Source organism: Schistocerca serialis, chromosome 1 (assembly GCF_023864345.2).
Source record: "Schistocerca serialis cubense isolate TAMUIC-IGC-003099 chromosome 1, iqSchSeri2.2, whole genome shotgun sequence".
NCBI lineage: Eukaryota > Metazoa > Arthropoda > Insecta > Orthoptera > Acrididae > Schistocerca > Schistocerca serialis.
Window position 1 is genome coordinate 873,112,049 of NC_064638.1, and position 16,695 is coordinate 873,128,743.

At 42.3% G+C, this 16,695-nt stretch overlaps 1 protein-coding gene across 1 annotated transcript in view; it reads right to left on the reverse strand.

Moving 5' to 3' along the window:
- The window catches only part of LOC126458419 (proton-coupled folate transporter-like), a 112,727-nt gene that overhangs the window by 5,432 nt on the left and 90,600 nt on the right, over positions 1–16,695 (reverse strand). Inside the window, exons 4-8 of the mRNA XM_050095458.1 lie at positions 15,562–15,736; positions 12,224–12,410; positions 4,958–5,105; positions 3,218–3,319; positions 1,495–1,632 (exon numbers count right to left, since the gene is read on the reverse strand). Coding sequence (XP_049951415.1) covers positions 1,495–1,632; positions 3,218–3,319; positions 4,958–5,105; positions 12,224–12,410; positions 15,562–15,736 — 750 coding nt within the window. The remainder of the gene's footprint in view (positions 1–1,494; positions 1,633–3,217; positions 3,320–4,957; positions 5,106–12,223; positions 12,411–15,561; positions 15,737–16,695) is intronic.

Consider the following 16,695-nt stretch of genomic DNA (forward strand, 5'->3'; position numbering starts at 1 on the left):
ACTACAATTTCTTAACTTCGTCTACTTCGTGATTCCCAAATCTGGTGTTACGTTTCTCGCTGTCCTCCTCTATTAGTTTTCATTATTTTCGTCTTCCTTTGATTTTACTGTAATAACTTCTTACAAGGGAACCTCCCCATCGCACCCCCCTCAGATTTAGTTATAAGTTGGCATAGTGAATAGGCCTTGAAAAACTGAACACAGATCAATCGGGAAAACAGGAAGAAGTTCCGTGGAACTATGAAAAAAAATAAACAAAATATACAAAGTGAGTAGTTCATGCGCAAGATAGGCAACACAAGCACAGTATAAGCTCAGGAGCGCTGTGGTCCCGTTGTTAGCGTAAGCGGCTGTGGAGCGAGAGGTCCTTGGTTCAAGTCTTCCCTCGAGTGAAAAGTTTAATTTTTTGGTTTCAGACAATTATTATCTGTACGTCAGTCCGTCCGATGCGACTGTGGAACTGTTGCATTTGTTTGTTGCAGTTTATGTGACAAACTCTTATCTTTTCGTCACTTTTTTGGGAGTGATTATCACATCCACAAGAAAACCTAAATCGGGCAAGGTAGAAGAATCTTTTTACCCATTCGCCAAGTGTACAAGTTAGGTGGGTCGACAACATATTCCTGTCATGTGACGCACATGCCGTCACCAGTGTCGTATAGAATATATCAGACGTGTTTTCCTGTGGTGAAGGAATCGGTTGACCCATGACCTTGCGATCAAATGTTTTCGGTTCCCATTGGAGAGGCACGTCCTTTCGTCTACTAATCGTACGGTTTAGCGCTGCGGTCGCAAAACACAGACACTAAACCTATAACAGTGAACAGAGACGTCAATGAACGAACAGACAGATCATAACTTTGCGAAAATAAAGAAAGTAAATTTTTCACCCGAGGTAAGACTTGAACCACGAACGTCTCATTCCGCCGCTGTTCACGCTAACCACGGGACCACGGCGCTCGTGAGCCCAGACGTTCATTGATGTTGCTTATCTTCCGCATGGATTACTCAGTTTGAATATTTTACTTATTTTTTTCATAGTTCCACACAACTTCTTCCTGTTTTCTCCATTGATCTGTGTTCAGTTTTTCAAGGCCTATCCACTGTGCCAACTTATTACTAAATCTGAGGGGGGTGCGATAGGGAGGTTCCCTTGTTAGTAGCGTCGTTGGCGCATCACAGGTTCCAAACAGATATCCTGACTTCACACAGAGGTGTCTCCTCTAGGCCTTCTGTATTTAGACTTATACTCTACGTTTTTGGTAATGCTGCCTATACGAAGAAAAACGACGCAGGAAACTGAAAGGTATTTCACCTTTGAAACAACAGTCGTTAAACATAGGTGACATCACACATGGCAGTTATATGTCATTAGATCCCAGAAAATCCTCGTTATAATGTGTTAAGAGTTATCGGATATTAACGGTGCATTAAAGGAGAGAACTAGAGGCCAGTACCCTTACGATAGGAGCAAGCTGTCATCCGTTTACTCACCTATATACATAAACCTCCAGTCTGGAGCTATGGCGTACAGGATGGTGCCGACGATCTTGCAGCCGAAAGTAATGACAGCTATCCACGCGTCCTGCAGTCGCAGCCAGCGCACGAACACCAGGACGCCAATCAGGGTGCCTGCAAAGCACGTCTCCTCAGGTCATTGTCTTCTCTCTCACTGTCACTAAGCATCTAATCTGGGGTCTCTCCTGGTATCTAATGTCGCCGAATCGACTCCCCACCCGTATTCTGTTGCAAGCCAGTTCTGAGTCATGTGATTAAGAACAAAATTACAGACACTAATCAACGTTTACGATTTTTGTCTTCCCTTCATATGGGAGAGTGTATGGTAAAATCTTTTCCGTTCCAAATCAATCACAATTATTGCTTGTACGTACTGCAATAGCAAAAATGCGTGAAAATGCTGCTATTTCCCTTGACATTTAGATTTGAATATTAACCGTCGCCGTATTCTGTTCTGCGAATCGATTCTAAATATTTCATAACGAAAAAGTGTAATACTGAGATAGCATTGACAAGTGTCATATATCGGGCTCATGTGTACTGTTACCTACACAGGTGTCCAGATTTTGAAGAAGATGAGAAGAGTAAAAGCGAACTGGAATTTTCGAAAACTGGAGTACGGTCTTCCCCCCTTCTCATCATGTCATGTTTTATAGTGCATTATGTTAATCCCATTACACGGAGTGTCTCGGGATGAATGGTCAGTATTCAGGGGTATGTCAGGAAGGTTCAAATGACGCAAAAAAGGATATTGCGAGTCAGGGCTTGGCCATAGCCTAGTGGATGTTTCCAGAATGAAATTTTCACTGTACTGCGCAACGTGCGCAGATATGAAAATTTGTGGATAGATTAAAACTGTGTACAGGACCGAACTGGGCCTCGGGAGCTTTACCTTTAGCGTGCACGCGCTCTCGACTGCGCTACCGAAGCACACCACACTGTTTTACTTCTGATAGTATCTCATCTCTCATCCTTAAACTGCAGCGAAACTTGCAAGACTAGTACTCCTGGAAAAAAGAATGACGCTGTGACAGTTTTAATCTGCCAGGAATTTTAGTTTCAGCGTACACTCCACTGCATAGTGAAAATTTCATTCTGGAAACATCCCCCAGGCTGTGGGCGAGCCATGTCCCCTCAATACCCTTTCTTCCATGAGTGCTAGTCTTGCAAGTATCGCAGGAGATATTGTGTGAACTTTTCAGATGCGGTACTGGCGGAAGTAAAGATGTAAGAACGGGTCATGAGTCGTGTTTGAACACTCAGTCGGTAAAGCGCTTGACAGCTAACACCAAAGGTCCCGAACTCGAGACTCGGTCCGCCACACAGTTTTAATCTGCTAGGATGTTTCATAAGTAACCTTGTCACTACTGAAGCTACAACTCATGTTCGATATGCTATTTTCATAAACTGTGCTAGAAAGACAGTAATATCCAAATAATAAGATACTGCTGAAGTTCAGTAAAGACACGAAATGTCAATTAGTTTTTAGTAATTTACTTAACCACAAGGGTTCGACATACTGTCGTTGGCTGCAATGTCCCAAGTTTTTGCTTCCGTCTTAGATCCTATAGGCTTACAGTCTACAGCAAAGCGAATCATAGTAAAACTACTTAAGGTACAGTGCAAATAGAAACGTGTAAACCAAATAAAATGTTAAAGGTTTTAAATGGAGATGAATAGTTATCATGAAACGACTTACCTAGGGCAGTGGTTCCGTTATTGTAAAAACCGTACAGCTGCGTGTCTGCTGGTCCCCACTTCAATATGTCGTTATAGAGATTGTAAGAGGGAACTGATTCACCTGCAAAACAAACAGCAAGTAGGGATTAGAGGCAGGAGAGATTTCGTGAACAGTTAGACTACAAAATGCGTCACGCTCCTGCCGTGAACAGGACAACTTTACCACTGTCGAGGAGGAAGACAACAGTGAGCGGGCTCTTTGTTCCGTGGCCAGCGCAGATGCCCGCCAACGTGAAAGCAGCTAATTCAGTCGCAACCGTCGCACTACAGGCTAGAGTGTTACTGTCGTATAGGACTTGCTCTGCCCAACAAAAAAAGCTATAAACTGAGCACATATCCAGTGCTGGCCATTAAAACTGGTATATGGCGAGGACATAATGCAAATGATTAACATTTCGGCTGGATCGCAGAAAGTAGGTAGGAATAACGGCACCCAGTTTTCTGTACGAGGAAAGATTATGCAATAGATATGTAATTCAGATATCACATATAAATATTGTTTGTGGGAAGACCGTGTTGTCTTTTGTGAAAGGTGGAGAATCGGGTGTATCGAGACTGCAAGCTACCTCCCCACAATACGGTTGCTAGCATTGGTCGTGACTCTATGACTGTTGTGCTAATACTGAATCGACGGTTGCAGTAGAGCTACACTCAGCTCCATCCATGGCCTAAGGGTCCTACACGACTAGCGCCCGAAAGGACAGGCATTGTTCTCTCGGCCATGCGCGACCATACAGTCGGTCGCGTACCCTGAGTCAGGCAGGAAATGGGCTCGTTTGCAGCGACAGCAGTCTCCAGAAGTCCGGAGCTACCGGCGAGGACTGCCATCACTGAGACAGCTGTTGCAGCTTCCAATGGCGCAGCAGCAGACAGAGTCGCGCCCAAAGACAGCAGTGGACTCAGGAGGCCCACAACATCATCTTTTCGGAAGCCTACCAGTTCTGCGTACAGCAACACAATGGACGTATCAGTGTGTCGAGGCTCTGATGAAAACCGATGTCACCACACTACATTAGTCGTCATTGTAATGTTTCAGCAAAGGGCGTGACGGAATGTCGAGCCAATAAGTACACCACACGATCATCACTCGTTCGCATAGTATTTAATGAACACAGCAGATGCGCTGTTTCTTACGTTTTAAGGCCAGTATCTGTGAGCTGACTTCGAGACCTGTGTGACGCCATCCTTCAATAACATAAAGCAAATACACATGTTGCTGATGCTGTCCTGGTCCACAGAGGGTGTTCGACTGTCGTCCTCTCCAGTACGTACTTCAAACCATTCATTCACTGAAAACACGTAGTCACGTATCTCCGAGAACCTGGCTTGAGACAGGTCACCAGCTACTACGATTAATAAGCCCTGGCACAAAGTTGAATCACCATGGAATGACATCATACCCGGGTCTGTGATCCAAGCTCTGTTTGACTCGATACCCAGTCGGACGACTACTGTTTTTGCTGTCAGCTCTGCACCCTCTGTACCCCAAATCACCTAGAAATGTAGTATTTTTTCCTCTTCTGTTCGGTATAAGCACAATAAGTAAAATTTCGTTATTTATCATCTTTTGTGGTGTTGCAATTTTGAAGGTTAGCAGGGAACGCTAAGATCATTTCTTTGAGCAACATTTAGTTAATGGCTGTATTATAGGGATACCGAGCGAGCGTTTAACACATCTGTGAATAGGTTAAGTGCTTACCCATTAAGGAGAGCATGCCGCTGATGACGACAAAGATGACGATGAAGATGGTGGCCCGGCCGTTATGTGGCCGCTTCTTGAGGCACGTCCTGAGCGCGTCGCGCACCAGCTGCGGCCGGAAGATCCCCTTGCAGCAGCCACAGCTCTCCTGAGGGCAGCAGACATACGAACGTTTCTTTAGAAGTATTCGTCCTGACACGCCCTTCAACAGCCACACCTCAATCGAGCGAATGATCCACACTGAGGTGACAAATGTCATGGGATAGAGATGTACACATATACAGATGGTGGTAGTATCGCGATCACATTGCATAAAAGAGCAGTGCAATGTCGGGGCTGTCATTTGTAGTCACGTGATCCACTTGAAAAGGTTTTCGACGATCGCAATTTGTTTGAAGAAGATTCTGGACAAATCGAGTGAATGATTTGGCCACCCAGATTACTCGACGTGAGTCCCATCGAACATTTATGGGACGTAATCAGGAGGTCAGTTCGTGAAAAAAATCCTGCCCGGCAACCATTTCTTGCAATTACGGACTGCTATGGAGACAGCATGGCTCAATTTTTCTACAGAACTATTGAGTCCATGACATACCGAGTTGCTGCACTACGACAGGCAAAAGGAGTCTGATACGATGTAAGGAAGTCCCCAGTACCTTTCATCACCTCAGTGTAAACTGTGAAAAAAGATTTTGTATCAGTCTCACAACGGGCGAAATTCTTTTCTAATACTATAAGGCAGAAAGGTGGAAGGAGTATATAGAGGGTTATACAAGGTCGATGTTCTTGAGGACAATAGTATGGAAATGGAAGAGGATGTAGATGAAGAAGATGAAATGGGAGATATGATATTGCGTGAAGAGTTTGACAGAGCACCGAAAGACCTAAGTAGAAACAAGGCCCCGGGAGTAGACAACATTCCATTAGAACTACTGATAGCCTTGGGAGAGACAGCCCTGACAAAACTCTACCATATGGTGAGCAAGATGTATGAGACAGGCGGAATAGCCTCAGACTTCAAGAAGAATATAATAATTCCAAACCCAAAGAGAGCAAGTGTTGACAAGTGTGAAAATTACCGAAATATCAGTTTAAGCCACGGCTACAAAATACTAACACGAATTCTTTTTACAGACGAATGGAAAAACTGGTAGAAGCCGACCCTGGGGAAGATCAGTTTGGGTTACGTAGAAATGTTGGAACACTTGAGGCCATACTGACACACGACTTATCTTAGAAAATACATTAAGGAAAGGCAAACCTACGTTTCTAGCATTTGTAGACTTACAGAAAGTTTTTGACAACGTTGACTGGAATACTCTCTTTCAAATTCTGAAGGTGGCAGGGGGTAAAATACAGGGAGCGAAAGGCTATTTGCAATTTGTACAGAAACCAGATGGCAGTTACAAGAGTCGAGGGGCATGAAAGGGAAGCAGTGATTGGGAAGGAAGTGAGACAGGGTTGTAGCGTATCCCCGATGTTATTCAATCTGAATATTGAGCAAGCAGTAAAGGAAACGAAAGAAAAGTTCGGAGCAGGAATTAAAATCCATGGAGAAGAAATAAAAATTTTTAGGTTCGCCGATTACATTGTAATTCTGTCAGAGACAGCAAAGGACCTGGAAGAGTAGCTGAACGGAATGGACAGTGTCTTGAAAGGAGGATATAAAATGAACATCAACAAAAGCAAAACGAGGATAATGGAATGTAGTCGAATTAAATCGGGTGATGCTGAGGGAATTAGATCAGGAAATGAGACACTTAAAGTGGTAAATGAGTTTTGCTATTTGTGGAGCAAAATAATTGATAATGGTCGAAGTAGAGAGGATATAAAATGCATACTGGCAATGGCAAGGAAAGCGTTTCTGGAGAAGAGAAATTTGTTAACATCGAGTAAAGATTTAAGTGTCAGGAAGTCGTTTCTGAAAGTATTTGTATGGAGTGTATCCATGTATGGAAGTGAAACGTGGTCGATAAATAGTTTAAACAAGAAGGGAATAGAAGCTTTCGAAATGTGGTGCTACAGAAGAATGCTGAAGATTAGATGGGTGGATCACATAAGTAATGAGGAGGTATTGAATAGAATTGGGGAGAAGAGAAGTTTGTTTCACAACTTGGCTAGAAGAAGGGATCGGTTGGTAGGACATATTCTGAGGTATAAAGGGATGACCAATTTGTTATTGAAGGGCAGAGTGGAAGGTAAAACTCGTAGAGGGAGACCAAGAGATGAATACACTAAACAGATTTGGAAGGATGTAGGTTGCAGTAGTTACTTGGAGATGAAGCTTGCACTGGATAAAGTAGCATGGAAAGCTGCATCAAACCAACCTCTGGACTGAAGACCACAACAACAACATTTTCGTTACTAATCTTTTGACCTCAGGAACTTACTCCATACAGCCAAGTGTATAACAGATACAAAAGTAAACTTGCCTTCTCAGAGTAGTTCTGAGAGTACGCTGTATCTCCAATACAGCCCGAAATTCGTTCCCAGATACGAGTGTGTTTGAAAACTTCTTTGAGCAGCTTGGTTTCTGACTGAGCGAGGTAGTGCCAATTATAATAATTCTAATAATAATAATAATAATAACATGGTTATTAAATTAAACATGCAGGTATTCTGATTTGGTATCCTTGTGGATACTTAGGCATCAATATTGTAGCTTTCTAGAGTGTAGAATAAGATGTGTTGCAATTGAAGGGGATTTAATTAACGTAAGACCGATTTCGGCTGTGAACCCATCTTGAGGTGACTATACATTCAGTGTTGGTGTTTAATATACCTGAAATATCCAAATTGTAATTGCACAGTTGTCTCATTTTTTACAAAAAACATTTCGATTTTCACACTTCAACTTCACATTTGTCACCGTAGTAATTATTTGAAGTGCCATGTCCACATCAAACTTTGGATGTGGCGAGTTCATGGAATGTGGAACATGAAAATGAATGTATAATCACTTGAAGATGTGTGCAATCCCGAAACTCGTTGTCCCCTAAATAAAGCACCTTCAGTTGTGACTGGTACTGCATCTTATTCTACACCGTATAAAGGGACAGTAACGAAGTACAACAGCCTCCATTATGAATTAAATTAACTTCAGTTCTACAATGTAACAGGAATGAAGAGTTGCACATATTTACCATAATGCTCGAATAAGCAGATTTTTATGGAGATTTTTATGGAATATTCAGCAAGTAGACTACTTTTTTATTCAAGAATGTGACCTCCTACCACGTTACAGTGTGTGTGTACTCTCATAATTGTATAGTAACACTTTCGTTTTCCTGTTCTCTCTCTAAAATAATTTCAGGCAAAATTGCTTACAAATCGTCTTGTAAATCATCACGCTGGCCAGTTGTTGTGGATCATCCTTTCTGCAGGCAGGTATGTCTCATTCCATTGTAGGACAGTGAGCTGTGGAGTTCTGAGAACCCACAAGCTTGTCTTTCGTTAATGGTGTGTCCTCTGCAGCTATAGTTTCAGATCGCCCCTCAAGAGCGAATGCCGTGTTAGCAAATTGCACAACGGAATTCAACGAGCGTGGTACATTATGGGAGGGCCCTAAGCACTATATCCTTTGTGGATCCCGTCTAACTTGCTATTAATTCTTCCGGAGGATGGGGGTTGCTTCATTAACTATGTAACGTAAATCAAGGAACTCAATATATTCATGATTTACTTTGTAAATGGCATAGCAAAACCTCGAACTAGTCTAGCATTCATTACAAACAGTTCACTGAAATCAAGTAGTGCATAGGTGATCAAAATTGTTTGCTATACCTAGTTGTTGGCAAGGATCTGATCGGGATGAGAGTAATAAACTGACCAAGCCGCTTTTCTATCATCGGTATCGTAACACGGAGGTAAATGTTGAGCATGCAGTGGTTGTCAAGTGAAAGGATGACAGCCAGTGAAGTCAAGCATAATACCAGGGGAAAGCGAGCGAGTTAACGCATCTGCCCTGCCCAACCATGCAGCTGCTGCGACATGATCTTGCCACAGTCAGGAAGTGCCTTCTGCCTCTCCTCAGTCAGCATCCTTGGTGTAGTAGTGCTTACAAAGTGCGCAGCTCAAGTCTTTCTCTCTCTCCATTATATCAAACCTAAGTGTTCATCCTTCTCTGGCGTATGCAGCCTAAGTGTCCAAAACATAACTCTCCTTGTTCTGGCGGCTGTGCCTTGTGTGTGTCTGAAGTTTTTCGATCAAGCGCTAAATTTTCCACCAACACTTGCCAGTGGTATATTTTGCAATGGCTTGAGTCATCCCTCCAGAGACTCCATAAAACTATTCCTCCAATCAACTGACTTATCACCCATTTCCATTTAAAAGGGGGATACAGAACCTACGTCTTAGGACATCCTCTGGTGAGTGCTAGTACCTATGCCGTTGGAGAGTTGTCGCCACCGTGGGAAAACAATAAGGAGAAAATCATCTTGATTCCCTTATTGTCAGTCTGAAGAGCCACCAGCCACGCAATAATAATTCAAGCTAGGTTGTGTTGGTGTACGCTTTCTAAAGATATTATCTTCGGCTGGAGAATATCCTTTCTCGTACTCAGAGATTCTGACAATCTTTTCACGAAGCCTCTCAACCAACCGGAAAAATTGTTTCACGTCATGCTGTGGGTGCGTGCTGCGACCACAAAGCTAAATTCGTGGAACAGCGCAGAGACGGAGCTTAGTTTTAAGTCGGTAGCGGAGTCTGTCGGAATATGGTCCCGTGGCTCTAGAGATTCTGTCTGCTGGAGTCTTGCTGCCACACAATAGTTCTGCCACCTTCCTTGGAGCAAGTGCCGCGTCCGGTCTGAAAGAAAGCCACCTCCCTCATCCCCAGGGTCAATCCGCAGTGATGTCTGCGTTCTTCCTCACGCACGAACTCACCCTCAATGGTCTCCTGTCCATTTCAATACACAGTTATTACAACAAGAAAGAAATGAAATCAGAATATAAATAGCCCAGAGAGTTAGTAGTGCCATGAGAGTCACACTTGATTTAAATTCCAAGAGTTCTAACTGCCATTAACACACTAATTCGTTCAATCATCTTATACATTAATGAGATGTAGCTAGCCGGAAAAAAACTAGCCATCTCTCAGAGCCTCAGTATGCTTGTCTCAAAATTATTTCGTCATTTACAGTGAAACTAATGTGAGATTCTCCCTCCCACTCTCCAGCTCATAACGCAGGTATGTTCTTGTTGCTGATGGCGAAATTATGGCTGAGACTAGTTTGGATCAAGGCAGATGCAAAAATTACGTACTGTTTTTCCCCAGCAGTAAACCAGACACTCGATAGCTTGCTCGAGTGTGACTTACCTAGGACCTGACCAGGATCTCTATCGAATTTAAACCTGTCCATTGCTGATTATGAAGATGTAGTTGTATCTTCAGTATGACTGCAGAATGATAATAACTATATCGGGCTGAGTATATCAACAAATTTTATAGAGTGAATGGTCAAAATTGTTACTGCTGCAGGTTGAACTCCTCTCTAAGCCACTGGCAGCTTTAACATAGGGTAATAAACGCTATTTTTTCCTCTAGTGTTGTAGGTATGCACATCACTGCTCTTCTCAATTTATGATTGATTATTTATAGCGAATTTCCTTAGGAAAAATATGTATTGTGGCGATGCAGATACAATACCTAGCTCCTTGAAGAGATACCTACATGACGTCCAGAAGTGAAGACGACATATTAATTCTTAGTGCTCGCTTTTTTGCAATCAACACCTAATTGTTTACCAAAAAATTATTCCATACGACAGTGTTGATTGGAAACATGCAGAGTATGTCAGGAGGTTAGTATGTTTGTTTCCAAGATCAGCATTATACGAAGAGCAAAACTAGCTGAACTTCACTGTTTGTGAAGCTCAGTAACAAGCTTCTTTCAGTTTAAGTTATGGTCAATATGTGCACTCTAAAATCAGGAGCATTCTACCCAACTTACTGAGTCTACTCATGTGCTTCATCTATTGTTGATATGACTCTGTTTGTTGTATAGTGAAGACTGCAGTCTGTTTATCCAAAATTTACAGAGAGCCCATTTTAGGAGAACCATTAATAATCCTTTGGAAGATATCATGTACTAATTCTTCTGTTGGTTTCTCTCCAATAGAATTTATGAAACCACTAGTATCATCCACTGAAGTACCCGTTTTGCTTGTTGAATATTAAATGAAAGTGAATATTAAGTGAAAGTGGAAAGTCATCCACTTATATAAGGAATAGTAGTGGACCCAAAATTGAACCCTGTGGAACTCCTTTTGTGATTTTACTCCAATCATTACACTATTTTTTTTTGTACCTTTCCAATACTGTCTGAAATATTCAGCACAACCCTCTGCATGTAAAGCTATCGGTTCTATAAAACTTGTATTTTTCTAATAGAGAATCATGATGTACAGACTCGAAGGCGTTGCAGAGATCACAGAAAATACCAACAGGCGATACATTATTATTTAAAGCTTTTGCTATTTGATGAGTGAACGTATAAATAGCGTTCTCAGTCAAGCAACCCTTCTGGAATCCAAACTGTGATATTCTAAGTAAATCGTTTCAACTTAAGTGCGTGACTACTTTGGAGTGCATTACTTTCTCGAATATTTCGGAAAATATCTCAGTAAGAAAGCTGGACGATAACTATTTAAATCTGTCTTGTCACCTTTCTTATGTACTGGTTTAATACTTGCATATTTTAACGTGTCTGGAAAAATTCCTTGAGCCAGTGCTGCACTGCGTGTATCACTAATGACATCCTTATTAAGTTCTAATTAGGTTTCAGAACTCTGTCTGAAATACCGTTAATCTCACAAGAGCTTTTGTGTTTTAGAATTTTTATGATTGTTTAATTTCAGTGAAGAATGTTGGCCCTTCTTCTAGCTGCTTAAAATTTTATGGAATGGCATTTTAATACGTTCTCTTGCTTCTTCTACTGAACCATTTAAACCTATATTTGCTGCTGAAGTACTTGCAACTTGTGAGTTATCAGTGACAACATTGTCATTTAGTTTAATTGTTGTGGAATATTGTACACTGACTGGTTGTTCTGTCTCCCGTTTGACAGTGTCCCAACGGCTTTAATTTTATTATCTACATTATTCATTTCTGTCAGGACACATATACTTCTGGAGATTATAATGACTGTTTGTATGAAGTTCTCGTTCTTTGTAGCATGAAAGGCAATACGAAAAAATTCACAAGCCTTGTGGACTGCAGTCTTCTTCGCAGGACGGCAGAAATAGTGTAAAGGGTAGCAGTGACTTACATCCTCGGGCGGGGTGTACGGCGGCACGGTCTCCGGCAGCAGGAAGACGGCGTAGAGCAGACACGCCAGCATGAGGCAGGCGGCCATCGTGTACACACCGTAGTACTGCAGAGCGGCTGTGATGGGCGCCGACAGCCCCGAGCCCAGCATCGTGCCCATGTACTGCGACACGTCCAGGATGCCCAGCCTGCAGCAGCCAAAGGTCTGAGGCATGATTCGCGAAATTCCAGCAACAGTGGGCTAACATAAAGCTTATACCACAATCTAATGTTAACAAAGCAGCGAACGTGCATCGAATAAACTTGTTTCCTGAAATGTAGTTATTTAATACCTCGTATTATTGAAGTAATAAAAAGACGTGCTTACCGAGTTGTAGTGGACACGAAAATAAAAAAGGACAAACAAATCAAAAACATTAGTGTGTATTGCAATAGTTCATCTATATAGAAGATGCCGAACCTAGTGTTGTGTACATAGTTCCGTGTAGTCAGCACGTACACAACTTTCCCACTAGAGCGCCCCCCACTAAGCACAACAGCACAGGTGCAGTGCTTGTCCATCTCCGCACTACAAGATGGCGCTGCCATAGAGACGGACCAAATTCTGCTTCTGCGTATTAATATGTAAGGCAGCCAATGAGATTGCTGTTAACATAGAACCTTTTCTCCTCACGGATCACACTCGCACAGTGATACGTGATCGCACGAGGTATTATAATGAGTGTACAGACCTCCGATTAGTCAGTCTGCACCAGTCTGTACCAGTCTGCATTTGTCTGCACCAGTCTGTACCAGTGTGCATTAGTCTGTACCAGTCTGTACGAGTTCTACATTTGTCTGTACCAGTCTATAGTCAAGTTTCAGTCTACGCCTAATAAGATTATCATATTCATGTACATAGCCATGAAGATAAATGTATATACACTTTTGTCAAGTATCAGAGGTATATATGAGAATAAAATTAACATACCAATACAAAAGGAACTTCAGATTGTCAATTGTAAATAACATCCAGAACCAAGTTAAGTAATTTTTATGCTGGTTATTATTTTAATAAATGTGTGTGAAAATTAATCAAGTTCTGTTTAAAGTTGGTCACCATCAATCTGCTAGTCTAAGCATGCAAGTGGCATTTCTATCGTCTGACCGAATGGCAGAAGATAAACACGCCACGATAAGACCACGAGACACATTGCTGACACTCACCTACTTCGTTAGAGCGACAAGTCAAATAATCTGATGGTGTGTGTACTGAAGGCCTTACAGTACGCACACCACACCTAGCCACAGTGCTCTGTTAACTTACTAAGGGAACCGACAGCAGTGTATCATTGCATCCACTAAGATGTTGTTTTTAACATCTTTCCCAGGCTGGACCACTGGAGAGCTTAGGTCCTTTTCAGCTATCATCCAATGAGATGCGATTGTGCTAGGAAGATTCGAAATTTGCTTTACAATAAGGAACACCTCCTGAAAACTTGGATCAAAATTCACGGATTACCATAGAGACGTTAATGAAATTGCACTGTAGACTCGCGGTGCAACTGCGCCCAACATACACAAACTGTCGAGGTCAAGTTTCTTAACTGGAATACTAAAATGGTTCAAATGGCTCTGAGCACTACGGGACTTAACATCTATGTTCATCAGTCCCCTAAAACTTAGAACTACTTAAACCTAACTAACCTAAGGACAGCACACAACACCCAGTCATCACGAGGCAGAGAAAATCCCTGACCCCGCTGGGAATCGAACCCGGGAACCCGGTAACCGGAATACTGTACTTATATATTTGTGCATTAGACATCTTACTTTGTACGACTGTTTTAAAATTTCAAAAGCGTTTTTACAGATACGTAGAAATGTAATTTTTTCAATACTTGACTATAAACACAAACTTTTTGTTTTTCTTTCTAATAGAAAACTTGTAAAGTCAACTCCGGGTTTCTCAGATATACTCTGATTAAAATTACTTGACAGTTGAAGTGCTGGAGGTGTATTTATCCAGTCAGAGTGCTTAACATCATGCCTGAACTATACACCGTTGCCAGATTGCCACAGAATGGTCAGTTAGTTAAATTACAGTTCCTTGTCTAGCTTCTCTTCATGTTGTGTTTGGATCCCGAATGCTGTGTCTGGCCCTTTTATTTCGCATTTTATTGCACATCACACACACACACACACACACACACACACACACACACAGACACGCACACACACACACACACACACACACACGCACACACACACACACACACATACAACGATGGTAGTGAAATACGCACATTTCGTACACGCCACTAGCCAAAGACTGCTGGATTCTTTCGTACAAGATGCTATTTGGATCCAATTATCAGGTAAACGTCGTACGACATGATGTAAAACCGAACTTTTTGAACGCAGGAAATGATCGTTGCAACTGACTTTGTATGCAAATAAATATAAGGACGCAGTCTGAAGCTCTTCAGCAGTGTAGTGGTAACACTGCAGTGTACAGTGTAAATTACACGGATTCGCATATCGTCAGGTGATAAAAACGTTTTTTTCATTCTTAAATCTTTACCATAGTAACTCCGGTTATTATTGTTTTCAATTAATTGGTTTCAATCAAATTTTTTTTATTTTTAGTCTTTTGGTAGATCATTTTGATCTTCGTATTAACTTCTTTATTTTCTCTTATTTTTCTTCCTATCGTTCTCGTTTCTTATGGAGTCTGCTATTGTCGCCTATAACGTACAAATCTGTTCCAATCAGAGCTGCTCATCGGTAGGCATTGCATCATCTCGCTTAGCAAAAACGAAAAGTCACAATCCGCTTTTAAGGTTGAAACTGAGTTTCTTTCTGTCTGGAATTTGCTCCTACATGTCAGCTTTAAAAGCCGGGAGCAAAACGAGCCTGATTTACAGTTCCGTCACAGGCTGCTGAACGCTGTTTTGTTGAATAAATTGCGCATAAAGAGTCTGTGTTTAGGCTGGGATACGACTGTAAGTTCAGGGTCATAATACAGGTTGTCTGCCAAAGTTCAGTAGCTGGTCGTTTAAAATCAGAGCGTCTCATGTTCCCGCCGTTCCTGATGGCAGCAGCTTCCAGCGTTGCTGCAAGTTACATGAACAGCATTTCAGCAGCTGTAAAGTGACCCGCCATGTTTGCGTGTTGCCTTTAACCAAGTGATGGGCTATGTGGCAACACTGTAGCGCCAAGTGACAGATGTCAACTTCAACTAATTTTAAGCGGACTATAGAAAGTGGTATTACGGGAGTACCGTCTTTTACGCGCTTTACAGATGTTCGCAAGGTGTAGATGTAGGACTGAGAGAGGCGCCAGCTTGCGAGGACGTACCGGACTGCCTTGTCGTCGACAGGGGCGACGTCCGCGATGTAGATGTTGGCCACGCCCATGAGGTTCATCATGCCGCCGCTGAAGGAGGCCACCACAGAGGGCAGCAGCAGCCACTCGGGCTGCAGGTCCGGCACCGCCGACTGCACCGCCCACGCCGCGTACGCCACGGTGTTGCCTGCGCACAGCACACACAGTCTCCGTCACACACCCGGCGGCCAGTGAGAACCTAAGCGTCGGTCAAATTGCTCTTGGCCAACTATCTGGATTGAAAACGCGCAACAAATATCTAAAATACCAATATATGATATGCATTTGCAGTTGCGAATATGGGAAACCGTTGGCTGTGTAATGAAATGACGACAATAAAAATTTGTGCCGCACCTGGACTCGAATACTGATTTCTTACTTATCGCAAACGGTCGCCTTATAACTTGTCTGTCGTAACACGACTACCGGCCAGACACAAACATATATATCTCGTCAACCAAGCGTCTACAGTGTGCACTCGTACAACCATTATCTATATTCCTATACATAGGAGACACGTTAATTGAATGTCGCATGCCTGTTTTGGCGGATAAGTATGATATATCGTAAACGACTTTCAATTAAAAAGTTTCCCCTGTATGGGACTGCACAGAATGGATGTATGAGTGCAGGCTGTAACCACGTGGTTTGGGTCTTGCTCGGATTGGTGCTTGGATAGCCTAATGGTAAGGAGACTGCTCGCAATCAGTAGAAAATCTGGGTTGGAGTACTGATCTGGCACAAATTTTCAGTGTCGCATTTCCGTCATACGGCTGATGGTTGGCCATCCAGTCTTGTCCTGAGGAAGGCCGTTATAATACGGTCGAAACGTTGGTTTTACAGTATACAATTAATGTATTTTACACAATTACATGGAACAACACCCATGAGAATTTTAATCATCACAGCACAGGCTGCAGTAGACTAAGAGTTACCTTTAATATATGTCATACAGATCTTTGACTCGAAATGATATTTGTATAGAACTGTTACTTCCGCTCACGTTAGCTTCACAGATTCTCTTCCGATGATACCTTCGTGGAATTCTGGTTTCTTACCTAATTATCTGCTACGGTAGTGTAAACAATGATGGAACCGTGGTTAACG